We start from the raw sequence: 26,435 nt of genomic DNA, 5'->3' as shown, positions 1-26,435 counted from the left end.
CAGCATAAAATCTCAGTCTATAACTTATGAGCGCAAATTACTTTAAAAGAAAAGTTTTGAAAATGTTTTCTGCTGAGATTGCGCCTACTGCAGCTTTCAAATTTTTGATGATTGAGCTGCATGGCATTGTCAACACACACACACATAGACACATTCAACACATACTAACACATTGAGTAAGATTTCATGGGCTAAGCTTTGCATACAAGTTGCAACTTCCGTTGCAAGTTTGCCTGCCACAGCCGCTGCTGCATTATTTTTTGCGCACGACAGCAACACCCCAAAAAAGAAAATAAAAAGGAAAACAGGGGAAAATTGTGAATATGTGTGTGTGGGGCTAGTGGTGATGGCCTCAACTCGTACAAATTGAATGCAGCCGACATTTCGTTGAGGGCATCAGATTGCAGCTACCGCGTGCTGCATAATTTATGGCGCCCAAACGCCTTACCAAGGCCCAAACCAATGCTCGCCATGCTGCCGCCACACACACACACACACACGAACACACACACACTAACACACACTACCACACATAGAAACTTGCAACTGGTTTTTCGTTACGAATTTGTATTTTTGCCTTTGACACCGACCAACAAACGTTACGTGGCGAATCTCACACACACATACACAAACTCTCGCTCTCTCTCTCACACACTCGCTCGCTCTCTCACTCTATCATGCTGCACTCATTTGAACTTTGCAGTTTTTTCGTGCCTGGGATTTGGCGTTTGCCGTTTTTCAAATGTCTGCGCCATGTGCATGCAAAATTCAAATGTTTGCTGCTAAGTTGTACCGAAGCTTCGACATGGATACGTTTTAAGTCCATTGAGCTTCTGAGCCGCACACTCGGCCGATAACCTGCGCTAATGAAGTGTGACGTTACCCCAAAACAAAAAAAAAAAACAACAACAAAAAACGCGCAAAACTTTTTTTTTCTTTAGCATGCAAGTCGAGTTGAGTTGGTTAAAGCGCGTCAATGCATGCGGAAAGTTAATCTAGGACTAGTGCAAGTCTAGAATATTAACTAATTGCTAATATTGAAAATAAAATTGCAGGAACTGATTAAAATACACAGCACATTGCAGACGACTACACGTTTCAATATTTAAGGTTCGACTGTAAACAGTCAAGCTCAAGCTGAAAGCAAACTAATCGCTTATATTAAAATTAAAATTCTGAAATTTCGAAACAAAATTTGTAATACAATTATTTACTTCTAAATATTTAGAATTGACTTGCTAAACAGGCTGAGTAATATTTATTTTAGTTAAAGCCAACTATCGCTTATATTAAAAGTAAATTTCTGAAATTTCGAAACTTTAAATTAAAAGTAATTTTCTGAAATTTCGAAACTTTCGAAAATTTCAGAATTTTACTTTTAATATAAGCGATTAGCTAGCTTAAATTTGTATATATTTGTATATTTGTAAAATTTACTTCCAAATATTTAAGATTGACTTGCTGAACAGTCGAGAGTAAAACTTTTTTTAGTTAAAGCTAGTTCAATGCTGAAGCTTCTGCTGTCTATTTGCAATCGATAAAGAACTGGAGCATTCATTCAGTGCTTTGGAATTCTGTGGATTGAGGACGAAATTGAACACTTTATCAATAGACATCAAACTCACTCATTCATTCAATCAATCTTGTGGCTTTTATTTCGACCCTGTTCGGTATTGAAAATCCCAAATCATGCGCTGTTGGGTCTAAAGTAAATAAAATAAACTGAAGCCTAAAATATTTGAAAAGTAACGATTTTACATAACGCAGTTCTTAAGTGCTCGTAAGCAAAGAAAATTATAAATAAATTAATATTCAAAAGAAAAAATTGTATAATTTTATTAGGCTGCATTTTTTTTTTAATTTAAGCGCATTGCCTGGAATATAAATAAAAAAAATTATACCCATATCCTTATCTAGATATTTCTGGTAAGCATTTGGAAAAACAAGCTGAAATTCTAATTAGTCTTAAATGCTTATGGATTTATAAATAAGTAACTTATAAGATATCAAGTATTATCTTCGCACTACTCAAACCCCTTAATATATTTCCATAGAATTTTAAAGAACAACACTCACTGCTCTTATTTAGGTACAAGCATAATTAAATGTTTCAGCTATAGCCCTAAGCTAATTTAAATATATTTTCTGCGCTCACCTTCTTATCTTTTTCTCTCTCTCTCTGCTCTGCTCTCGTTGCCCTTTTACTCGCTGCTGCCTGCCTGCAGTTTAACTTGTCAGCCAAGTTAATTAGCTTGACTTGATTTCCTTGCACTTTGCATTCAGGCTAATATGCAGCAAAAATATGATTAAAATTAATATCAATTATCAATTCGAGGCGCCTCGCCTCAAGTGCGCGCAGCAGCAGCTGCTGCCGCAGCAAAGATCAAGTGACTTGGCCTGGGCGCTGTGACTGTCATCCATGCCAAAAGTGCTTAATTATAATGCATATTTTTCTTTATCCTTGCTTCCAACTGCAAGCAGCAGGACCCAACAACAAGCATCTTCATTAGCAAGCAGAGAATTCCCAAAAGCGACATCTTCAACGCAGCAGAAAGGAAACTAATAATTAACACTTTTTACTGCCAAGAGTCGATAATTGAATTACAGAGTGCAGTCAATGGGGTGCCAGTCTACCACCCACCCACACACACACACACACACTCTTAACACCAATATAAAGGGCTGGCTGGCTGGCATTTTCTTAGACTGCCGCTTCATTTTCTTTTCATTTTCTTGCGCTTGTTGCAGCTGCCAGAAAAATATTCACAGTTATATGGCTGAGAATGCAAAAGGCAAAAATTCAAATGCAGTTAACAGCAACAACAACAACAACAATCAAGTGGATGACGTCCACACCAAACTGAAGTCTAAAATAGGAAAAATGAACGAAAACGCAAAGCGCTTCGGAATCTTGCATAAAAACGTTTAATTAAAATTCAAGAGGTTTTGTTTGCAAGCTGCAAGTTTTTGTTTGTGTGTGTGTGTGTGTGAGTATTGCAACGACTTGAGTAATAGGGCGTACCCTGAGTGGGCGTGGTGGGTGGCAGCGCCGCAGCTATGTAAATTGGCGTCTGTTTTGGATCGTCGTTAATTACTTTGAAGTAAAGTGCATGCAACCAATGCCCCGTAGACGCTTTTAGAAAATGTTCAGCGTGGGGGGCGCGCGTCGCCGTGTGGGGCGTGGCAATTGAACAATGGCAACAATTGCATTGATGATTGCAAATTATTAAAGTTTCAGCTGCTGCTGTGGACAAGCTGAAGCGGCCGTCTGCGCTTGATATTTGCATAAAGCGTTTTATTGTCGAAAAATAAATTGTGAATAAACTTAAATTTAAAATTCAGCGCATAAATTAACAAAGCGTTTAAAAGCTTTTAAATAACGCTAGATATACAAGCGGTCCTGTGGCGCAATGGATAACGCGTCTGACTACGGATCAGAAGATTCCAGGTTCGACTCCTGGCAGGATCGAGTAAATAACTTTTTTTATATTTTTGCAATTTTGGCGTTTGATTAACGCAACTGCTTGGCAGCTTTTTCATAATTTTCCATCAATTTAACGCACAAGCGTTGCCAAAAGCAAAATGCTGGCAAGCAAAAAATAAATCCAATTTGCATTTCCATCAATAACAAAAGAATATTAGACGCTGCTGCTGCCGCTGCTGCGTTTTGGGCGCAAGTAATGCGCATTGTGGAGGCCAACGTCAAAATTTAGCAATCGTTAAAAATACTTCCTGTTTCCTGTGCGCGCCAGCGTTTGCTTTAAGTCCTGGACAGCTACGCTGCCCGTCCAGCGTGAGCGTGAGTGGCTGCCACAGTTAGTCATGCTCGTAGCTGCTTTATGTAATTTATATCCTTGCTGCATTATCCTTTATTTACTTTACTTTTTTAGCATACACACACACACAGAGAGAGCGAGAGAGAGAGCAAGACAGAGCGCGCGCGAGCGTGTGGCAAAATTTATGTATAAAAATGAGCGAAATTGCTGAACACATTTTTTCCATTACTGAGAATAAATGTCTGAGGGATGTGCTGCATACTTTGACGCTTACTGTATATGTGTGTGTGTGTATCGGTGTGTGTGTGTGTGTCTTAGATCAGAAAAAATCGCTTCTTGCTGATGAGCTTCAATGAATTCAATCAGAATTCATTTGAATACAGTCCGTGCATACCAAAGAGGCGAGATTAAGTGGCAAAGGCAAAGGCAAATGCTAAGACGACGGCGCTGGCGAATGCTAGTGAAAGTGCGACTGAAGTATAAGATGAAGCCAACTCCTTAAGAGCAGTAGCAGCAGCAATTCGCTTTGACTAATATGCCTTGTGGTCTGACCCCAGCAGCAGCAGCAGCAGCAGCAGCTGGGGGATTAGGCATGATGAGGCGGTGGCGCCGCCAAGCTTTGCGCATGCCAGGATTTTGCGTTGTAGAATAAGTAATCAGCGCTAAGTTGGTAATTGAAAGCGCTACTCAAGAGATGCGACCACCCCAACACCCACTCTGCCACAGTCAATTGCGGTTTTTGTTGTTGACTACGGTCAAGTGCGGCGGCGGCGGCGGCGTCATCCATGCTTGACTTCATCCTGAGCCAAAGTGTAAGTAACACAAAAGTTCATTGAAAACTTTTGTGCCACGGCTATGTACATTACGCATACGCCAGGTATTTTTTGTGTTTGCAAAAATTTATAATTTCTAGCGAGCTTGTTAGAGTTAAACTACGCACAAACTCTCTGTTGCTATTAAAATACTTTCTTTACCTTCATTACAAACATGCACAACATATTCAACTTACTTTAGCCCGCGGGCATAACAGCGTCCCCACCCCCCTCCGCCATCTTCTTGTGATGACATGAGGTTGCAAAAATTATGTATAAAGATTAAGAAAGTAAACCGTTATCTGACATAGCTCTAGGCCATGTTAACAGTGCAGGAAATGGGAGCGCTGCTCAGCGTGTTGACATTTTCAGCTGCAAGCTGCTGCTGCTGCTGCAGAGAGGGTAACTTGTTATGCTGGAGAGGGGTGAAGGGTAGCGTAGAGAGTTTTAAAAGCGCTGCCATATCATAATGAAATAATTTTCAGTCAACATTTGTAGCTGCGGGTTTAATGTTTAACGTCATTAAATGAAAATAAAAGTAAAGTTTTTAAACAGCGATAAACAAGCGGCACATGCATATATTATATTTAAAATTAAACCGAGTATTAAATTTGATAGTCTATAAATAATTTTTGGATAAACTCAATTCTAATATTAGTCAGAATTAAATTTGGCTCAGATTTCGCTGCTACCAACGATTATTTTGTAGTTTACATATTAACAAAAAATATTTTTTATAGCCAAAGATTATGCAATAATTTAATATATAATTATATCATAAAAGCTGCACCAATTTATTTAATAATTAATTAGAAAAAAAATTAGCAATCAATCAGGCTACGATTATTTTCTGTTTTCGTAAATTCATTTATTATTACGATTAAAAACAAAAGCAGAAACAATCTAAAATTACCACACATTAGTTAAAAAATAATATTTTTAGTTCAGAAAATTATATATTTATGTATGTTTTAGTCTATTTCATATTAATTTTTGATTATTTTCGATTATCTTACCTTTGGTTTTCAAACTATTGTTAAGCAAAAATTCATATTAATTTGCCTTTCTGTAGCGTCTAGCTGCAAATATCTTTATGCATATAAAGCTTTATTTTAAAAATAAAAATAAATAAAAAATTGTTTCGATCCTGCCAGGAGTCGAACCTGGAATCTTCTGATCCGTAGTCAGACGCGTTATCCATTGCGCCACAGGACCGTTGAAAACCCAGCGGCCCATAGCGCAGTCTAAGCTACAAGCGAATGTGCGAGCAAGCGTAACACAGAGAACAAAGCTATTTATAGCAACAGAAGCGACAGCAGCAACAACAACAATGAACGAAACTTGAGACGCAAGTGTGAGTGAATAAAATGCGAGGTCAGCAACAAACTCTGCCTATTGCTTTGACAAAATAAACAAAGCGCGTGGCAGACAAAAATAGATAACAGATATATATATAAAACATATGCATACCAATGTTGATAGAAAGAGATGGAGCGCCCTTCACTTTACAGTGGCACTTGATAACTGGTTGGCTGAAGAAGATGAGCTGACTACAGTAAATACTCAATAGCAATGCTGACTATTTTAAGTTGTTGCTGGCCAACTAATTACAATTGGCATGCCAGGCTAATGTATCTGGCTACCTGATATCCGTTACGTATACGTTGTGTGTGCCTGTTGTTTCCGTTTTGTTGCGTTTGATTTGGATTGTAATTGTTTTGGTCTGCAGACACCCTCAATTGCATCGATTAAGCTTGTGTGGTGGGCCAAAACTTTAGCCTCAAATGCTCAAATAATTATTCGTGCAAACCAAACCTTGGGGCTAGAATTAAGCAAATATCACGTCGTTGGCTTCAACTCTCTGCCACACATCAACAAAAACAGCAACAGCAACAGCAACAAAAGCAAGTTGAACAATTGACCGTAACAAAATTTTCTCTAGCACAAAGTGCGTGTGAAAATCTTTACGTGTGTGACTAAAGTTTTTTCCACTTGCCCCCCACCACTCCACTCGCCCATTGTAACGGATACAGTTTGATTGTTTGAGGTTTTAATTACAAAGAGTGGTTATTGCTTAGCCACAAATAGTAGCTAATTGTTCGATCGATATTTGATTGAAATTAGCAGCAGTTGTGATTGAAAGAAAGTTGTTAGAGATTTCTGTAACTAAAGCTGTGCGACTTAATTGTTTAAGAAAATGAATATTTGCTTACTCAACAGCTTTTGATTGAATTTGAAGTCAAATTAGTTAGCTACTGTTTTAGCTGCTACCAAATAGTTTTTGTTTAAACAAAAATAAACCAGCTCTTGACCATATATCTTATTGTTAAATTGGTTACGGTGTCGATTTGACTACCAATAATCAAGCGGTCCTGTGGCGCAATGGATAACGCGTCTGACTACGGATCAGAAGATTCCAGGTTCGACTCCTGGCAGGATCGAGTATCTACTTTTTTTATTTATTTTTATTTATTGCTAGTCTTACTCTCTGCCAATTGTTAGCACACGCTACTAGTTATAACTGCATTTGAAACTGCAGCGACTAAATCAAGCGATCCGCAAACTTTTTACTTGTTCCCTAACCCTCGGTCGCCCCCCCAGGGACACGTAGCACAGAGTAAGTAAATTGTAGAGTTTGGCGCAAACGAGTAAAGAAATCGCTCATGCAAAACTGATTGACTGAAACGAAACACAAAAAGCCAACAAAAAAAAAAAAAAAGAAAAAAGGGAAATAAATAAAGAGAACTGCAAAGAGAAACACGAAACTTGTTACAGTTGCTGCTGCTGCTGCTGATTTTTAGAGGTCCCCACACGCCAGCGGGCCCCACCCCCCAAAAGTGAAGTCGAGTCCAAAAAGGCAGTAACACGCCCGTTATCTCTTTCTGTCTCCGTGGTTGACTGTGCTTATTTATGTATGTAGTTGCAACGCCACTACATATGCAACATTTTCATTAAGCTTACTTTGTGGAACTGCAGTCGCTGGCTACCAGGGCTGCAGCACAGCCAAAAATTCAGAGTTTTAATTGTTTTCGCTTGTTTGCATTGAATTTTATATGCTAATAAAAATAAAAGGGTATCCTCTTCTATAATTTCGAATAAGAGATTCTTAAAAGAATCTAAGAAATCTAAAAACATGTTCAAAAATTTTTAATTCTATGCTGCATAAGCTTTTTATTTAAACAGAATCAAATCAACTACAGACCAAACTAAAAATACAAGTACATATTTCTCTATTGATGTTGAATGGTAGTAACTTTTAGTTTAGCTATAAAATATTTTTAAGCAGCATTTGATTTTGGTAAATTCCAGGCCACAATTTCTACAGCAATGTGAGTCAAGCTTTGAGCGCTTTATGCTGCAGCCCTGGATCGGCAGTTGCCTGATTTTTATTGAAACGAAAATATCGTTGGACGCCGAGTCTCTCTCTTTGAACGCCTTTTTTTCGGTTGCGCACTTAATTGAAAGGAATTGTTAATTCACAAGTCTTTCACCTCTCCAGCCGCCGCTTGTACCGTTACCCGCCAAGCTTTGTGCGTGATTGGTCGGCTCAAATGGAGCTTCTTAATGATAACTATCGACTGCTGCTGCTGCTGCCGCTGCCTGCAGCCCCGACGGCTTCGCTTTTTACACTTCCGCTTGATTTCTTGCATTCGTGTTTAATTGTTTTTAATTTTTTTTGCACATACGCACACATACATGAGGCAGTGTATCTATTGTTTGCTTGTAAACGCCAGAGGGCGTTGCGTTTGTTGTGCTGACAATTTGTCATATATTTGTCTGTACTTCGTATAATGCTCACACTTATTCTGCTACCTAACCGTAATAATTGCTCACGTGCTTCCCCTCACACCCGCCAGCCAGCCAGCCAACCAGCCAGTCACTTTAGCTTTTAAAACCAATTTAGCAAAATATAAGCGACCCAATGCAGTTCCAAGGCGAAGCTGAGGGCAACCAGGTCAAAACGCTCCTTCAATGTACGTGTGTGTGTGTGAGTAATTAGACGTGACTTTTACTCAAGTTCTTCGTGCTCCCTTTGTGTGGGCGTGGCACTGCGCTGTGGGGCAAAACAGTTGGCTTGATAATGTGGCTTTAAGCCTGCTGCTTAACACCGTTAACCGTTCTTTGCTGCTGTTGCTTAGACATAGTCACGCCCTACAGGAGGAGGGCTGTTGATGATGGCAAGCGCTTCAGATTGAGGTTAGACACCAAGTGCCAAAGGCAATTAGAGTGCATAAGTGTTAAATATAACAGTACTTGAAAGGAAAGTGCCACAAGTGTTAAATAAAACGCCAATGCGCTCTATTACGTTTAAAGTGTAATAAATTTAAATGCAAACATATCTGCTACATAATATACATTAAGTGATATGCCAAGCCAGCGCTTTAATCAGATTATTAGTTGCCAGTCCAACAGTGTTAATTTGTGCAACGGAAATCATGACACCCAACCAACAAACCCACCCACCCATCGGATAGGTGTCACCTTCAGTCTTCCGCTTGTCGGCTACGCACCAAAGTCAGTTGGGGTTACAGCTTCTTTGGTTTGTGCAAACTGAATATATGTTATATAATTACATCTTCTTAATATGTGAATTTTTCAATTTATATGCCGTCAAAACGTTGCACCGAGACGACATTGACAATCCCGACAGATTCGCCATAAAGCATTGAAACCACATCCAAAAGCATTTACTTACACATGTAAATTTATGTAAATGGTGACCTTGCTGTGTGTCAACTGTTAAGATTAACAGTGCTATGGCATGTTTAAGTTCAAATTTGCGTAAAAGTTACAGCATTAATAATATATTTGATTTTTTTTTATTTAAAAATATGATAGCATAGCTAAAATAAAACTGAATTCGAGTATGAATTTGCCAAGTGTGCCCATAAACTCACAGCGCCACCTAGCGCTCATACTTACAACGTTCAAACAAATAATTTAGTCTAGACACACACCCGCTTACCATACATACAAATGCTGTTGGTTGTTGGCCATGCTCATTAAAAACTCAATTCATTTTTGTTTGTTTTTCTTATAAATCATTTTATTTGATTTCTGTAGCTATATGTATATTATTTAGTGTGTTTACAAATGTCTGTGGGTTGCCTGAAAAAAAGTAACACGCACATACATATACAACATAACTGACAAATGTGTCAGTTGGATAAAACTTTGATATTAACCATTATTTTAGATAAATATATATCATACTGGCGCATCTTTCATTAGACGTCACAGTGGGCGACGTGAAATGATTGCGCTTATTACATACACATACATAAATATATGTAAATTAGTAATTCAATACAAAAGTTGTGGGCAAAATGCCTTTTCATACATTCTAAATGTATAAAATCGAAATGATAATAGTTATGCAAGTCTGAGAGATGGATATTGTGAGATGATTAAGAGTTAAAAACACGAGGGGTGAAACGTACAAAATGAATGAGAGAAGAAGAATAAGTAGGTTAGAGAGAAAAGAAAACCAAATGAGTTAATGAATTTACGTTATGGGTGGTGTGGTGGAGGGTGGGGAGGGACAGTATCAGTTTAATCGCTGAGTAACTGGCAGCTTCTTACGGCGTCGTCGCATCTGCTGACTGCGATCCCAGTACTCGTAATAGCGTTCCTGTTTTAACCACTCCTGATATTTATACCACCATTCCTCCCATTTTATGTAGTCCTGGCGAGAAGAAGAAACTATTAACTTATTGATCAAATGTAATCCCTTGTGTTAATTACCTTGAGATCCAAATCTCTCAAGTAGCCGCGACTCTTGTAGTATTCGTAACGTACGCGCACATCGTCCCACGACAGCATACCCGACGGTGCTGTGGTTGCCAACTCTTCCGGAAAATGACCAGCCGGTGCCGGTGAATACGAATAACGACGCGGAGGCGACTCCATACCCTCCTCAATCATCACTTTCAGTGCACCGCCCGCCGAATCTTTTGTGATGCGCATATTCTCCATATTGCTACGATCGATGCTCCATTGCGCCATTTTGCCGAAACGCTCCGATAGCGTTAAACGCGTAGATGCCGAAAATGATGGCAGTATTGTTGGTGGCGAATCATCGCTATCATCCGAATCATCAGAGTCCGATGATGAATTGCCGTTATTCCCACTGCCACTTGTTGTCGCCGTTGCACTCTTCTTGCGCTTCTCACCTTCAATTTTAACACGCGCTCGCAGCTGAAAAATTGTATTGTAAAATTAAATATTACATCAATTTTAAATAATATTTGAGAAACAAAACTAAAAACTCAATATTAAAACTGATAAGTCTTTTTAAACTGTATAACCAAAGAAAAAACTATGGCTTCTCTTCTTTCTACAACTTTCTATCCTCGCTATACTGTTATTCCTGAATTATTCCTAAAGTCTTGTGCGTTTTTCTAATTGTAAGACTAAGTTTAGGAAAATCATTATGTCGGTTTAGAATTTGTAGCCCTTTACCTTACCGCTAAAGTAAGCCTTAATAAGTTACCGCTAATCCGATGGTTAACTATCTTACCTCTTTCTCCTTCTTTTTCTTCTTGGGCTGCGGTGCGGCTGCTGGTGCCGCTGCGGCTGGCTCTGGTGGCTCTGGTGGACGATGCTTGAGACGCGGATCCTCTGGTGGAGGCGAATGACGCGGCGCGCGACCGGCTTTCATATGCGCATCCGTCTCGTGACTTATGTGACGCATTTTACCTTCGCGATATTTATCGACAGCAGCACCACTGCCACCACCGCCACGAACCGGCGGCGGCGGTGTCGTTGGACGACCATGCATGCGACCATGAGAATCTGGCGGTGGTTGTGGTGCACCGGGGCCTCGATAATGCCCACGCGGTTTTGGTGGCGGCGAACGCGGACCACGAGAGTTACTTTGAGAAGAGACAAAATAATTAATTTAAGCCGCATAGCTATTAAATGCTCTTAACTTACCGAGATCTATGATGGCGATGGCTGGGCGAGCAAAGAGAGCAGGAATCATCAGTGCTGCTGCTCATAGAGCTATTGGAACGCGAACGTACCGAGTGCTAATGGAAAAATATGTACAAATATTATTTAATTCGCAATAAACTTTGATTTTGCTGAAATATTGTTTTGCAGCCTATTCATAAGCTTATCTATATGTTAGTATTTCGTCAATCTGAATACAACCCACAAAGTTTCTTTCTTTCTGCAAGAAATTTAATACATTTTGTTCTAATACTAGTAAATTCCTATATACCAATTCCTATTACAATATTAATATTCATCCATCTTTCTCTAAAGTTATTAACAAAATATTCTTGCAAAATAAAACAATTAAACGAAAGGTGTTGCAAACAAAGGGTTTCAAAACCAGATTGATATCCGAATCGTCTAAATTATATTGTGTTAATATGTTGAAAAAAAAATATAATAGTTGTCTTAAGGAGTTGGTTGATTCACTTACTCTTGGCGGCGGCGAGGGTGGACGCTTGGAACGCGGTAGTATATGCGATGGTCCCATACCACGTTTGTCCATGCTGGAGGACGGCTTGCGGCCCAGCTGTTGCGATGAAGATGAGCCGGCAGCTGGCTCGGGTGGCGAACGCGGGCGTCCATGACCATTGCCATGACGACGCATCATATCGCTGTGACTGTTTGGGGAACGCGGCATGCCACGCGATGGCATTGGCGGAGAACGTGGCCGGCCACGCATTGACGATGGTGGTCCAGCATGATGGGGCGAGGGCGGCAACATAGCTGGCCGACGTGAATGTGGATGCGCTGGCGGCGACAGCGGCGGAGACTTGCGCAAGCGCGAACGACTACGCGAGTGTGGCGAACGAGAGCGGCCGTAACGCGACGAGGATGCTGGAGGCGGTGGTAGTGGGGCAGAGCTATTGTTGTTGGACCCACCGCCGGCTGGGTAACGTGAATAGTTTGGCTCGCGGTCGCTGTCGCCAGAGCTGCTTTCGCCTTGTATGTACATTTTTTTGTAGCCAGTGTGACGCCAACGATTCGGATCCTTCTCCTCCGCCTCAATGAGTTTCTTATCCCAGTAATCGTTGGTGGTATTGGCCCGTGCCTTTTTCATAACGTTGTCGATTTCGCGACGCTTGCCAGCTGGTAACGACGGATCTGCAAGGTTTATAACAAATAAAACATATACTATGTGCATTTAATACAAAATTTCTTAGGAGTTATGGTATGTTGGCGCTAGTGTTTGATCTGTCCTCTTTGTTGATAGATTTCTGTTTGTTTATACCAATTAGGTACCTGTTATGCGTGCAGCTGTCGGCTGTCTATCCATGTGCAGTTTCGGATTTAAGTCTGGCCGTCTGCGCGATGCCATACCGCGTTCTACGCCACGTAAGCGCGCAACTACGCGCACGCGTATCTTTTGTGCTAAAACGTTATTTACTCGCGCGTGCAAAACACTTTAGCTTATGTTAAACTTTAATATTATTTTTGTATACACACTCACAAACACACACACACAAAAAGCTGCAAATATATTACAATTGATTATAAAAAAACATGAGAAAGAGAGGCATTAGATATATGGCGTACAATATTATTAAACAACATCAATTAACAACAGTGCTAGCATCAATGTGGAGCAATGAGCTATTATATGTATATAAATAAAAACAGTTTCAAAGAATTAGATAACGCGCGCGCGCTCGCTCGGCAGCATTTATTTACGTTAAGCGCTACGTTACATTACGCTGTTCACCCCCACACTCTCACGTTGAAGCGTTTCATGCGCACGCGTCGCGTCGCGTCGCGACTGCCGTCCAAAACGTAACATGTCTGTGTATTGTCTCGGCCTTGTTACTTGTTTTCTTTTGTTTTCATCCCATTCCGCGACGCGTTTGGCCAATAAATTGCATAGCATAAGACTCGTCAATCAAATGCATTTTTATTTTCTTTGTATTACAACACGCACGCACGCACGCCGGCAACATTTTCCAAACTAACACACGCACGCACACATATATACATATCATATGTATGTATGTATGGGTGCACTTTTTTTTCTTCAATTCTGTTTTTGCTTTGTCAGCAGGCAAAGCAAAATTGAGACCCGTAACCGAACCGACAACGAAAACGACGACAACAGGCAAAAGATGTGTGTTAAGCTAATCAAAACGTTATCAACAGGCACTAAACTAATTTTTGCTTACATTTTTACGTTTTTGCGTGCACGCTTTATAGTTTTTGTTGCCTTTTTAATTTGCAAACACGGCGTTAAATTTTCTTCTTTCACAATTTTCATACGGCGGCCATATTGTGCTGATAAAATTTGCTCGATGACTTGTCGATTACTGTTGCTCGATTGTAAGATAGTGCTGCCAAGTTCGGCATTTTTCTGAATAGATTGGCCATTTCTAGCTGCTTCAGTCGAATAAAATGTCAGCGAACTTAAATTATTTCAACTATGTATATGATAATGTATGAAAATATTTTCTTTTGAAGATTCATATTGTGTCAAATCATTTTACAATTCATATAAATTTCCTAACAAACGTTGAAAGCAAATAGTCGCTATGGTGACTTACGAAAAGAGAAAAGAGGCCCATGTAAAAGTCGAAGATGTCGGTATTAAAAATATAATAATAAACAAACAAATTGTTGTGCACCTTTTCTCTTTTTTTTTTTTTAACTTGTTGCTGACTTTTTTTCAAAAAATATTTAGCACCACTCTTTCACGGCAGTGTGACCGTATAAGCAGAGTTGCTATCCGCTAATCGAGCATTTTTACGGTATATCGAGTGGGCGCACACACACGTGGTTTCTTTTTGAGCGTGTTTTCATAGCCTCGTGCGTCGATTGAAGACTCTGCTGAAAATATCTATTAAAAACAAAAAAAAAATTAATTAAAATGGGCAAACCAGGTATGTTGTATACAAACAAATTAATAAACAAATGAGTCTTTATTAAAAAATGCAATTTAACAAAGTAATGCTGTTTTAACCTATGAAATCAATGAGGCTGTGTGAAAAAACTTAAAATATTTAAATTTTATAGGCTTCAGTCCACGTGGTGGCGGCGGTAGAGGTGGAGATCGTGGTGGCGGTGGTGGATTCCGTGGACGCGGCGGCGGCGGAGATCGTGGAGGCGGTGGATTCGGTGGTGGCGGAGGCCGTGGAGGATTCGGTGGTCGCGGTCGTGGCGGCGGAGAGTCGCGGTGGTGGCCGTGGAGGCTTCGGTGGACGCGGTCGTGGAGGCGGAGATCGTGGAGGTGGCCGTGGAGGTTTCGGAGGTCGCGGTGGCGGACGTGGTGGAGGCGGCCGTGGCGGTGGTGCTGGCGGTTTCAAAGGCGGCAAAACAGTCACCATTGAGCCACATCGTCATGAAGGTGTATTCATTGCACGCGGCAAGGAGGACGCGCTAGTCACTCGCAACTTCGTGCCCGGCTCTGAGGTCTACGGCGAGAAGCGCATTTCTGTTGAGGTGTGTATTAGAAAAAAAAAAAATAATTGCTCAAAGTTTAATTGCCTATGATGAGGTTGTGCAGGGGTACAGAACCTGGCAAAATGTGGCCAAGAGCAAGCGTGCTGGCTGACCAGCTGTGTGCACTTCAGGTGCACATTAAGCAGTGTGGTTGGTGGCACGCTGCGCTTAGAACTATGCACAACTGAGGCAGCTACACTTTACTTTGAATTTTTGAAATGTGCTTTGTAAAAAGTAAACAAAACTCTATTCCTTTTGCAGACTGGTGGCGAGAAGATTGAGTACCGTGTGTGGAATCCTTTCCGCTCCAAGCTTGCCGCTGCTATACTTGGTGGCGTTGAGAAAATACACATGCCACCTGGCTCCAAGGTGCTGTACTTAGGCGGTGCGTCCGGCACAACTGTCTCCCATGTTTCAGACGTTGTTGGTCCAGAGGGTCTGGTTTACGCTGTTGAGTTCTCACATCGTTCGGGCCGTGATCTGATCAATGTGGCCAAAAAACGTACCAACATTATACCTATTATTGAGGACGCTCGCCATCCACACAAGTATCGCATGCTGGTCGGCATGGTGGATACGATTTTCGCTGATGTTGCACAACCCGATCAAGGCCGTATTGTCGCATTGAATGCGCAACATTTCCTTAAGAATGGCGGACACTTTGTCATCTCCATTAAGGCCTCCTGCATTGATTCTACTGCCCAACCTGAAGCTGTATTCGCTGCTGAAGTTAAAAAGATGCAGGCTGATAAACTGAAACCACAGGAACAGCTGACGCTGGAGCCATACGAGCGTGACCACGCTGTCGTCGTGGGTGTCTATCGTCCTCCGCCAAAGCAATGAGCACTGAATTGTTGACTCGCAATTGTGGTTAGGTTATAAGCTATATAGATATATATAATACTTCTATTAATGCAGTCGTATTGTATTAAGTTTCTTTTTAAATTTATAAACATACAAAACCATAGTTTTAATTATAAATCAAACAAAATGCAAACTATTTTTTGTAACAGACGTACAAAATACAAAAAAATATACAAAAATCCCAAAAACAAAAAGTGTGTACATACATAAATTTCATTGAAGAATAATATATAAATAAATACTTGTACGTAAATATTGACAAGCAAAAATAGTTTAAATTAATAAATAAAAAAATTTGACATTTCATCATTGCCTTCCCATACCGGGAATTGAACCCGGGCCTTCCGGGTGAGAGCCGGATATCCTAACCACTAGACAATATGGGAGATAGTTGGAAGTCCGCCAAGTTAATAATTTATCAGCACTCTACCATCTGCTCTATCAATTTACATTCTATATGGCCAAAGTCATTCATACAATAAATTTGTTTGAAAAATAAACATTTAAATAATATTGCTTAAAAAATATTCCTAATATTCCTCTATAGTCTATATTTTATAACTAAGCGTCATCTGCATAGGCATTTGGAGAAACATTTCTATGCGCTGACAATGAGATTAAATATTTGTGAAGATATGGGAATTTAGTTAATATCACACGTGTTTATTTCTCAGCAAACGCGATCAACGTGAAAAAAATCGTATGACGAAACATGTTTTAATCTTGGCAACAACCTAAGCCTATAGCTATGGACAAGCAAATTCATAAGTGCAAATTAGTCTATTCATTAAAATTATTTGTCAATTTTTCGTTTAAATGATAACAACATAGTTTGGCGCATGTGTTCTTCTCACATTATACAAATTTTCAATGTATTTTTTAAAATTAGTTCTTTAAACCGTGAGCCAATTTTAATATGCCATTCAATAAAATTCTATACATTTTGCAAGTGGCCAACTTTGATAGCTCAATAACAATAACAATAACAAATTTATCCTTCTTGCTTACTACATTATTATACGAAAACAAAAGCTTTGAATATTTTTTATGCATTGTATAGCAGTTTAAAACTATAAAACTCTTTTAAATAAGTTACATTAAAAAAATAAAAAGTAAAATAAAACCCGCTGCGGACAGGATTCGAACCTGTGCGGGTAGAACCCAATGGATTTCAAGTCCATCTCCTTAACCACTCGGACACCGCAGCAATGAGAAAGACGCTGCCAAAACGTTTATATAAACATAGAGCTCACTCTCTTGCGCTCAGAGAGTAAGCATTGAAAGAACATAACATTAAGAACTTACATGGCGCAGAAACTTCGTCACAAACTCAGGCAAACAATTGTTGAAGCGTTGCCTACTGTTTTTTTTACTCGGCTATTAATTAAATTGCTTAAATTCTAAAAGTGATTTTATAAGCGCTGTAATTGAATTAAATAAACATTGAAAGTGAAAGTGTGACGTCACGCTCGTATAGAAGATTCGCTCAGCTCAAAGCAACCCTGTGTACCGCGACCTGCGCAATGCAAAACAATGAGAGCGAGAGAGCGCCTACAGAGTTGTTGGCAATTTGGCAACGATTGCTTCATTGCTGCGGTGTCCGAGTGGTTAAGGAGATGGACTTGAAATCCATTGGGTTCTACCCGCACAGGTTCGAATCCTGTCCGCAGCGGGTATTATATTTTTACTTTTGCTTTTTAAATTTTTTGCAACAAAGCAATAAAACACAATTGATGGTTGATTGGCTTTAATTGAATCATACTTTATATAGCTGAATTAGTAGTGCCGGTTTTTATATTTAACAATACACACATATGCTTATAAATATCGTTGCTTTGCTTGCGGCACGCTTTTTGTTTGTTCCAGAGAGTCATGAAAATCAAATCTAATTGTAAGTCTACGAAAATTTGTTGGTGTCTAGTTTTTTTTTTATATAAATTTGTTAAATAATGGTGGCACACACACATTGGTACACATAGGGAACAAAAAATGTTTAATCCTTAAATCTTATGAGCTAGGTAAAATCATGAAATCCAAGTCGAATTGTATATCACCCACAATGATCAGATCGCCTGCTTACAACTTGGCACGCTTGGGCATGCCAACAGCCTCAAAGATACCACAGCTCTCCAGGTGCTGGAAAAGCGTGTCCAGATACTCATCCCGATGCTTAATCAAGTGAGCAGCATGCTGCGAGCGTTGCCAGCACTTGAAAGTGACCTTAATGTTGGCGCGCTCCCAATTCTCGCGCACGGTTTGATTGGACGATGGCGGGCCAATGGGATCGTTCTCGGAGACAAAGAACAGCGCTGGCGCCTTCAGCAGCGTCGAGTGGAACATCTGACTGGAGCGCATATAATGTATGGTGGCCTGATTGTGGAATGTCTTCAGGTGATACAGCGTGTAGTTGCGTAGAGCGCTCTGCATGCGTTCGTTCTTGGGAAATATGGACTTGGGCACACCGACGGGTATTTCGGTAATGTCTGCAGCGCTATCCCAAATCTGGCAAACAAAACGATCCAATATGCTGCTATAGCGCTCCATATCACGTGACATTTGCAACATTATCTCGCCCATCTGATAGGCGCCAACGGAGAAGCCGTGCATTATAATCGGTGCATATTGTTGATTGTTCTCCAGAAATTTTAACGTTTCAGCCGCAACCACCTGCACGTGCAAAAGCGAATAATGTTTATAAAAACAACAATAGCAATAATAAATTAAAATACCTGAGTGCCCTTGGCGGGCCAAAGTAGCTGCCAAGGTGTTATGTGAACGACCATAACATCAAAGCCCATTTCGGTATAAATTTCGGCATATTTCTTCAAGTGCTTCTGCTTGGCCATGAGCCAGGCCATCATCAGCACCAGCGGATTGCCCGTGGGCTTCTTGAAGGCCAATGTCTTGGGATCCACTTCGATGTTGGCCTTGTTATTCGTATAGAGCGTCATATTCTTGGTAATATCCTTGGAGGATATGAAGCGTCGGTTCTTCAAAGGTGCCATGGCGCTCTAAAAGTGAAGAATATAAATTATTATTACTTTTCAAAGATTTGTTATAGCTGTAGATTTAATCTTTAGGCCGATAAGATACACAGCTTTTAATGCATATGGCCTGATCCGTCTGCAACTTGTATTTGCAACTGGTAACAGTTTTAATCTGTACTAAAGCAGATAAAAACAAAGTAAACAATTTTATTTTAGAATTTACGTCTTACACAGCTGTTTAAAGTGATGTAAGAACTGCTGACTATCAAACGCGTTCGCTGCTAACAAACTAAATAGTTACTTCTACTATGCTTAACCATAATCCTAGAGAGCGCACTTCGACTTTGTATTTATAATCTATATCGATAAGAAATTTGCAATTTAGATAAGCCGTCTCGGGAAGAGCCGACTGACATAGCGTGTAGACTAGAACGTTATCACAGCTATATTGCTTTGCTACTAGCTTGATAAATGGTTGAGAGTTAGACTTTTGGTGTGGAAAAACTTACACGTTTCTTGCGCTTATACAGCTGTAGCAATATAATTAATAATAAAACCAATAAAGCAGTTTCTATTATAAATTCCATTGTTAATTTAAAAAGAATATATTATCTAACTTTGAGTTGAGTGCAGGTGGAAAAGCTCTGATCGACTGAGCTTGGAAAACAAAACTACTGGGGGCCATCTACATCTTCCAATAGTCAACTATATGAATCTGGAAGAAACTAAACTTACAAACGCACACACACGGACACACGGACAAAGTGGGATCTCGTTGAATGGCATGCTGTGGCGGATTAAATTACATTGGGGCACGGGAATTGAACTGCTCATAGAGCTTGGAAATTTTTTGCAAAGAGAATTGCACGCTCTACTCTTGGAATCATTTATTTTTGGAATAAAAGCTCGGCATTGAGCGCCCATTTATGATGACATATTGTATTATACTAAAAGCTGCCGTTAGATTGCGTGATAAAGGTTGCCACCTGACATAATTTTAGCATAACGTTTTCAATTGTTTGAAAAAAATTTCATATATGTACAATTGTTATTAATAAGCATAGCTTGAGTAAAAAGGTAACATGCTATGGGAAAAGTTAGATACAGTAAATCTAGTAAAACTTAAGCAACGTTTTAATTATTTACAAAAGTGAAATCAAAACCAAAGTACAAAATTCAATAGTCATTATTTAAAATAATTCAAGCGGTAAATGAGCATCAGCTAATTACAAGTCATAAGGATTATTACTATATAGAGTCGGTATATTTTAATTATATGCATACATAAAATATATATATGTGTATGTATAGGCAAATCATTCAGACGCAAAAATGTTTAATCACTTTCAGAGTCCAAAGTACACAATACTTTGTATTGAGACACAGTTCATTTAACAGGATGTAAACATGTAAAGCAAGTATGTTAGTAATTTAAATTTAATAGGCCTTGCAGTGAAAAGCCAACGCGTAAATTTTATTGGCTGGTAATTAAAACAAAAGCGTGCACAAAATTTACATACATGCATACAAATAAAGCGTTAGACACAAAAGCCAAATGTCAGTGATATAAATAAATAATAAGTATGTAAGTTTGTATTTATGTGTATGCTTACATGATTTATCAGCTGCGTTTGCAGACTTGAAAAATTGCGGTGCAGCGGCCGATATTCAGTTAATGGACGCTGAAGCAATCCCTTGGCGTTAGGTGAGAGGGGATTGAAGCTATCCGCATAGACGGTCTCATATGCTACAGCAGAGCTGCGATTATTTTGCGCTGTTGTTTTTGTCGTTGTTGTTATAAATAATAAAATACAAACATAGATGAATAATACGGTCCTTTGTTTTATGCTTTTATAATATTGATTAAGTTACCACCAAAGGAAAGGCCAACAGCAAGAGTTGCCGCCGTGCGGCCGGCAGTGAACGGTAGACTTATTGATTTTCTAGCTGCAGTTGCGTAAAATGCAGTACGAAAGAAATGCGAAGCCATTGTTGAAACGTGAGGAAACGGCACCTTTCAAATAATATTAGCTTGATTATGATTTGTATGTAAGCTGCATACTACCCCACGCACACACACATACACATACACACACACACATACAGATGTACCAGCGCCACAGACATTGCACAAAAACTGAACTTTGGACTGCACAGCCGCCTGTCTGCTGCAGACGAGTTTAATATAAATTAAATTGATGCAATATGTATGGTATGTATGCGTGTGATTGTGGTATTGTGTGCATTTGCCAAATTATGAAGTTATACTATACTATGTTGCGCTGTATTTTGTGCTTTTGAATTGCGTATCACTTACGGGTTCTCGTTTTTTATTTAATTGTTAGCCACTTGCACGATTTGTTTACTTTTTTCCCGTCACTGCAAAACGCACCTACTACACACAATGGCAATCAAAAACAACTGTTACTGTTGTTGTTTCTCTTTTTTCATCGCTTTTTTCTGTCTGCTTTAGTCTTATTCTAAAAAGTGCGAGCAGAGCAACAACAGCGAGCAGCGATGTTCGAGTTGTCAGATATGTCAATTATGCTTTTTCCCGCTAAATTATGTTAATGGTGACTGTTAAGCATGCGTGCAGTGCTGTTAACGTCTATTTAAAAATGTTGCAATTTTAAAGGAGTTTAAAATTGTTTTATTATATTAAGAACATGTATGTATGTATCTATAGCAAACATTCAAATCTCAATAGCAAAATAAAATACGCCATAAACTTAAGGTTAATTATAGTTTTACATTAAATGTAAAACATATTAAATGTAAACAAAAATAAATTGTTAAAAACAGAGTAGTTACAAGTATAAAAGTGCAATGGTGTTTAATTTCTAAATAGAGCAAATGATTTAGATGATACACATTCAATTATTGAGCAATACCTTAGCGAGTATCGTCCATTATACTTCCGAGTTTAAAAGGCGCTAAAAGTTTAAGATTTAAAATTTTAAGCGTCAAAGAGGTTGATTAATTTGTCTATATCAGTAACAGATAAGATGACGCATATTACGACGACATAGGACATGTTATCTGCAGAACTGGCACTCTTCGATTTCATTGCCACCAAGTTCTTTTACCTTTATATTAATTATTTGCCAATGTGTTACAATTTTGCCAAAGTCATGCTGTTAAGTGGGCAACATTTGAAAGATGGACAGCTCGATAGCTAAGATAGGGCGTCGTACGCCTATCTATGTTCAAATTACAGGCACCTATAAAAGCTAGCGTGTGCCAAGCTGCAAACCACAACACTTCAATATGTTGAGAATTTTGGTTGTTCTTTCAATTGCCGCCTGCACTTTCGCCGGCACCGTTCCTGAGGGTCTTGTACCGCAGCTGGATGGTCGCATTGTTGGAGGATATGAGGCCACCATCGAGGAGCATCCCTACCAGGTGTCTCTCCAGCGCAATGGAGCTCATTTCTGCGGCGGTTCCATCTACTCCCACGACATCATCATCACTGCTGCTCACTGTCTGCAATCCGTTAAGGCCAGCCAACTGAAGGTCCGTGTGGGCACCACCTACTGGCGCACCGGCGGTACTGTGCACAAGGTTCTGTCCTTCAGAAACCACGAGGGTTACAATTCCAAGACCATGATCAACGATATTGCCATCATCCGCATCGAGTCCTCCTTGACTTTCCGTTCCGGCACTCGCGCCATCACCATTGCCGATACCAATCCCCATGAGGGCGCTGAGGCTATCTGCTCTGGCTGGGGCACCACCGAGTCTGGTAGCAGCTCCATTCCCGATCATCTGTTGGCCGTTAAGTTGAGCATTGTCCTTCGTGCGGAGTGCGCTTCCAGGACATACAGCTATGGCAGCAAGATCAAGGATACCATGATCTGCGCTTACTCTCCCCATAAGGATGCTTGCCAGGGTGATTCCGGCGGCCCATTGGTCTCTGGCAGCCGTCTCGTTGGTGTTGTCTCTTGGGGCTATGGCTGCGCCGACACCAGATATCCCGGTGTCTACGCCGATGTCGCTCACTTCCACTCTTGGATCGTGAGCACCGCTCGCGATATCTAAGCTATAAAACAATATTTTAGATACATACTTGAATAAATTGCAATAGACAAAAAACTTACCTCTTGTTTAAATCAAAAATTGTATCATACCACCAGCTCAAAATCTAAATTCAAGAAATAAAATATTAATAATGTAGAATATCGATACTTAAAAAACGTAATTTGATTCAAACGGAGAAAACCATTATTTGAAATTTTTTAATTTGTGTTGGTTATGCTTGGCGTTGGTCTTGATGTATTGATAAAATTTTAATTTTTAGTTTGAAGTACTCTTGAGGAAACTATAGACAGATATTGTAGAGATTTGCACAGTGTGTAACTTCCTAACTGAAGTCCTATTTATCTTATCGCTTGACAGTCGTAAGTGGAATACACGAGCTACTTAAAGTTCTACATAAACTTATAGAAATCATAGTAAGTTTAAGATATTCACAATCTTATTTATTCTGAAATTAATTATCAATGTTATAAGAAGTCATGACTGATAATTTTACACGCTTATATTTAATACAACTTTCAATCTTGATAGGTTTGTTTTTTAATTATTTTCTGGCTAAATTCTTGTTATCTGCACAACGAAAGTTTTAGATTGTGCTTCATATACAGTTAATACTTACATAGAATCCATGTTGTTAACTTTGATGAGACTTTATTGAAAAATATACTATTAATTTAAAACTAAAAAGTAAAATAAAATTATGTCCAGCTGTTAGCTTGAGATATTCACGCCAATATATCAAAAGCCAAAAAGTATTCAATTACACATTGCCACACAATATTTAATAATGTTTCCAGAATTCCACAAATATAATAGATAAGTAAATGATTTAACGAAATATCGAAATAAAAATATCTTGCTTGTAACATTTATATTTTAAATAAAAAGCGCTGCGCGCGCGCAGATTTGAATAGTTGAATAGCTTTAATGTTAAATATTTAACAGCGAGACAAGAGCTACAGCGAGTCAACAGCTACAGCGAGCCAACAGCAATCAAACACTGCAGAATAAAAAATTTATATATTGCTGCCGAATGAATATTATTGTTAGATGCTTACAGTCTGTTAACAAGTTTAAAAATAATTTTTTTTTGTTTGTCATTAAAGTATTTTACATGTTGTTGAAGTGTAACTTTGGTGTGGCTTTAACCATCTCCCATATTGTCTAGTGGTTAGGATATCCGGCTCTCACCCGGAAGGCCCGGGTTCAATTCCCGGTATGGGAAGCAATGTGAATTGAATTTTTTTTTCATTTTTTAGAAAAAATTTGCACACATGAGTATATATCATTGAAGTAATTAATTTTTTTAATGGTTCTTTCTCACTTGCATTTGATTTTTTGTATACTGTTCTGTCAGTTAAAATACAATATATTTAAAAATAGCACAGCGTTATTTTATGCCATTAATTGTTATCTATATTTGTCTATTCTTTAAGCTGCAAGTAAAGATTATTAATGAATAAAAAATATTTGCTGCCTTACTAATTAAAATTTTGCAATTAATTGCGAAATATAAAAAATAACTATGTTATGTTTTTTTTATACATAAAATAAATTCAGCGAAATTTATTTGCCAAATTTCGGATTAACACACATGGTAACAAATAATCTGTGTTTCTTATCTATAATGCTCGAGCATGAAAGCTATTTGGTGAATTAAAGTAAACCTTTCAGTCAGTCCCATAGCAATCGTTGAGATGAACATAGTTTCGGTAATTTTTGTGTGCGTATTTGCTGCTTCGGCAGCTATGTCTATTACAAGCAACGTCAATAATGTTGCAGCAATTTTGGACTTATACAACGAGAAATTAAATTTCTTTGATCTAATATCACCCAATGGACTTGATGACTTGATGTATCGCACAACAGAAAATGTTTCATTGGAGACATTTGGTACACTAGACAAGGCTAGAATATCGTATACATCGCTGAGTGGTGAGATCCTCCAATGGTGCACAGCTCTAAATAACTCATTGGTATTGGAGGGCGAGGTGCCAGATTCAAATCCGGATGACCAATTCTTGACACTCCACGTGACTAAAGAATTGGAAAAGATGAAAGAATATTATGATTCAATCCCGACGAATAGTACACTGGCAAAAAATGTTGAAGACATCAGTGTATATATTTCAATTAAAGGCGAAATTCTTACAATGAACGTCACTCACGGCAATATAACGGATAACGTAGAGGAGCTGCTGCGAACTTATATACCAAAATTGAAAGCCCAAGATAACATTACGAAGAATATTGTGACAACAACCTTTAGTGGTGAATTAAGCTACGCAAAACGCATAATAAACGAGTCCCTTTCTATGATTGCGGCTGGCAATCCTTACAAATTAAGCAAGACTGTTTTGATGGAAAAGTGTAAACCTATTCTGGCTAATTCGACAGCAGCACAGTGAGTTATAATATACCTGTTATAAATAATATTAATTTTTAATAACGCACGTTTATTTATTAGTTTGCAAAGGAATGGCAACCGATTAATCTTGTCGTCAGAGAAAGACAGTTTGGTTTTAAACAAAACTGAAGGAGCTCCAGACGCTTGTGAAGCCATCCTATCCATACCAACTGTGACTCAATTGAAGAAGTTATATCGCGATGAACAGTACATTGCAAGCTTTTTCGACTCAATCAACAAATCCAATTTACAAGAGTGCAAAAGTTACATGACATCATTTGTAAAGAGTTCCTTTATATCGTGGGGTTATCTAATTTTGAAAGATTCTCAGTCAATGAAAATTTCTATTCAATTATCCAAACCTGACTCAACTCCACAAGTTACTGTTGTGAATTAAAACAACTTTTGAATGTAATTGAAAGTGTCAAATAAATCTTGAACTATTTGGAATTCTTTTCTCTCTTTTTAATTGCAAAGACTTATTATTATTTGTATTTACTAGCATATTAGATATTAATAGTTAAATCAGAAACGTCTCTCCAAAGGCTCAACAATAAATTGGAAATTATATTAACTTTTTCTGTTCGTTTAACTGCAATGGGAGTTTATTATATTTTGAGCTAAGGGTATCCATTTACTTATTATTTCTCAATTATTTAATCTTTTTTTTTAATGAATTCTACATACATCAAGGTATGATATTATTTACAGAATTCTATTGAAAATAACAAAAATTGCGTTTTATTGAATTATGCTTTTTATTAGTATTTATTTTGCTATTATTGGTTTTTATTGTTGTTTCCTTCTTTCAATGATTGCTCAATCACAATTGATTGATTTTACAATGGAATGAGCTCTGCGAACCACATCCTGTCCTGTCCTATTTAGAGGAGGCGACTCACTCAACATTGCCTTCATTCGCTGCTCATCGCATGCTTCGTTGGTATTGCGCCTCGGTCTGTTATGATATTGCGAGTAACCACTCGAACCAGATCCATGCCATATTGCGTAAGCTTCGCAACTGCGACCCAACTTTTCAAAGCTTGGAATAAGTTGTCTCCAATATTTGGGACCCTCCAGCAACAATTGTTTATTCTGAAAGTTATGGTAATTATAATAAAAAATAATATCG

At 38.8% G+C, this 26,435-nt stretch overlaps 5 protein-coding genes and 7 non-coding genes across 16 annotated transcripts; 7 read left to right on the top strand and 5 right to left on the bottom strand.

Moving 5' to 3' along the window:
* Positions 1-3,396: 3,396 nt before the first annotated feature.
* Positions 3,397-3,469, top strand: Trnar-acg. Its single transcript has one exon. It is a non-coding gene; the product is annotated as a tRNA-Arg (tRNA).
* Positions 3,470-5,730: 2,261 nt separating this feature from the next.
* Positions 5,731-5,803, bottom strand: Trnar-acg. The gene has a single exon. It is a non-coding gene; the product is annotated as a tRNA-Arg (tRNA).
* A 1,153-nt stretch (positions 5,804-6,956) lies between these two features.
* Positions 6,957-7,029, top strand: Trnar-acg. The gene has a single exon. It is a non-coding gene; the product is annotated as a tRNA-Arg (tRNA).
* Positions 7,030-9,618: 2,589 nt separating this feature from the next.
* On the bottom strand, positions 9,619-13,844 carry LOC108597625 (serine/arginine repetitive matrix protein 1). Of its 2 annotated transcripts, XM_017984268.1 has the most exons (7): positions 13,741-13,844; positions 12,830-13,057; positions 12,021-12,691; positions 11,525-11,619; positions 11,109-11,463; positions 10,334-10,786; positions 9,619-10,274 (listed from the first exon to the last, which is right to left on the bottom strand). In XM_017984268.1, exons 2-7 carry the CDS (start codon positions 12,903-12,905, stop codon positions 10,137-10,139), a joined length of 1,788 nt encoding a protein of 595 aa, XP_017839757.1. In that variant the 5' UTR covers positions 12,906-13,057; positions 13,741-13,844; the 3' UTR covers positions 9,619-10,136. The 2 variants fall into 2 exon arrangements, with proteins under 2 accessions (XP_017839757.1, XP_017839758.1); XM_017984269.2 differs by lacking the exon at positions 12,830-13,057 and having other exon boundaries at positions 13,741-13,843.
* Positions 13,845-14,354: 510 nt separating this feature from the next.
* On the top strand, positions 14,355-15,961 carry LOC108595485 (rRNA 2'-O-methyltransferase fibrillarin). Its single transcript, XM_017980736.2, is given in 4 exon segments — positions 14,355-14,451; positions 14,585-14,735; positions 14,737-15,010; positions 15,272-15,961. Coding segments are annotated over 4 exon segments (1,020 nt in total). The 5' UTR covers positions 14,355-14,438; the 3' UTR covers positions 15,854-15,961.
* A 227-nt stretch (positions 15,962-16,188) lies between these two features.
* Positions 16,189-16,260, bottom strand: Trnae-cuc. The gene has a single exon. It is a non-coding gene; the product is annotated as a tRNA-Glu (tRNA).
* A 739-nt stretch (positions 16,261-16,999) lies between these two features.
* On the bottom strand, positions 17,000-17,081 carry Trnas-uga. The gene has a single exon. It is a non-coding gene; the product is annotated as a tRNA-Ser (tRNA).
* Positions 17,082-17,464: 383 nt separating this feature from the next.
* Positions 17,465-17,546, top strand: Trnas-uga. Its single transcript has one exon. It is a non-coding gene; the product is annotated as a tRNA-Ser (tRNA).
* A 58-nt stretch (positions 17,547-17,604) lies between these two features.
* LOC108597724 (transmembrane protein 53) lies at positions 17,605-21,287 on the bottom strand. 4 transcript variants are annotated; one of them, XM_017984415.2, is made up of 5 exons: positions 21,179-21,287; positions 20,734-20,875; positions 20,475-20,635; positions 18,604-18,885; positions 17,605-18,541 (listed from the first exon to the last, which is right to left on the bottom strand). In XM_017984415.2, the coding sequence occupies exons 2-5, from the start codon at positions 20,849-20,851 to the stop codon at positions 17,951-17,953; spliced, it is 1,152 nt and encodes a 383-aa protein (XP_017839904.1). In that variant the 5' UTR covers positions 20,852-20,875; positions 21,179-21,287; the 3' UTR covers positions 17,605-17,950. The 4 variants fall into 4 exon arrangements, with proteins under 4 accessions (XP_017839904.1, XP_017839906.1, XP_017839905.1 ...); XM_017984417.2 differs by lacking the exons at positions 20,475-20,635; positions 20,734-20,875 and having other exon boundaries at positions 21,179-21,279; XM_017984416.1 differs by lacking the exons at positions 20,475-20,635; positions 20,734-20,875; positions 21,179-21,287 and adding an exon at positions 19,371-19,463.
* An 840-nt stretch (positions 21,288-22,127) lies between these two features.
* LOC108595136 (trypsin epsilon) lies at positions 22,128-22,953 on the top strand. Its single transcript, XM_017980299.1, has one exon. The coding sequence runs from the start codon at positions 22,129-22,131 to the stop codon at positions 22,897-22,899; it is 771 nt and encodes a 256-aa protein (XP_017835788.1). The 5' UTR covers position 22,128; the 3' UTR covers positions 22,900-22,953.
* Positions 22,954-24,049: 1,096 nt separating this feature from the next.
* On the top strand, positions 24,050-24,121 carry Trnae-cuc. Its single transcript has one exon. It is a non-coding gene; the product is annotated as a tRNA-Glu (tRNA).
* A 523-nt stretch (positions 24,122-24,644) lies between these two features.
* Positions 24,645-25,700, top strand: LOC108594893. Its single transcript, XM_017980031.1, has 2 exons — positions 24,645-25,300; positions 25,364-25,700. The coding sequence occupies exons 1-2, from the start codon at positions 24,645-24,647 to the stop codon at positions 25,698-25,700; spliced, it is 993 nt and encodes a 330-aa protein (XP_017835520.1).
* Positions 25,701-26,435: the final 735 nt, after the last annotated feature.

This window comes from Drosophila busckii, chromosome 2R (genome assembly GCF_011750605.1).
Source record: "Drosophila busckii strain San Diego stock center, stock number 13000-0081.31 chromosome 2R, ASM1175060v1, whole genome shotgun sequence".
NCBI lineage: Eukaryota > Metazoa > Arthropoda > Insecta > Diptera > Drosophilidae > Drosophila > Drosophila busckii.
The sequence above is the reverse complement of the archived record's forward strand: the minus strand, read 5'-3'. Positions and strand labels throughout refer to the sequence as shown.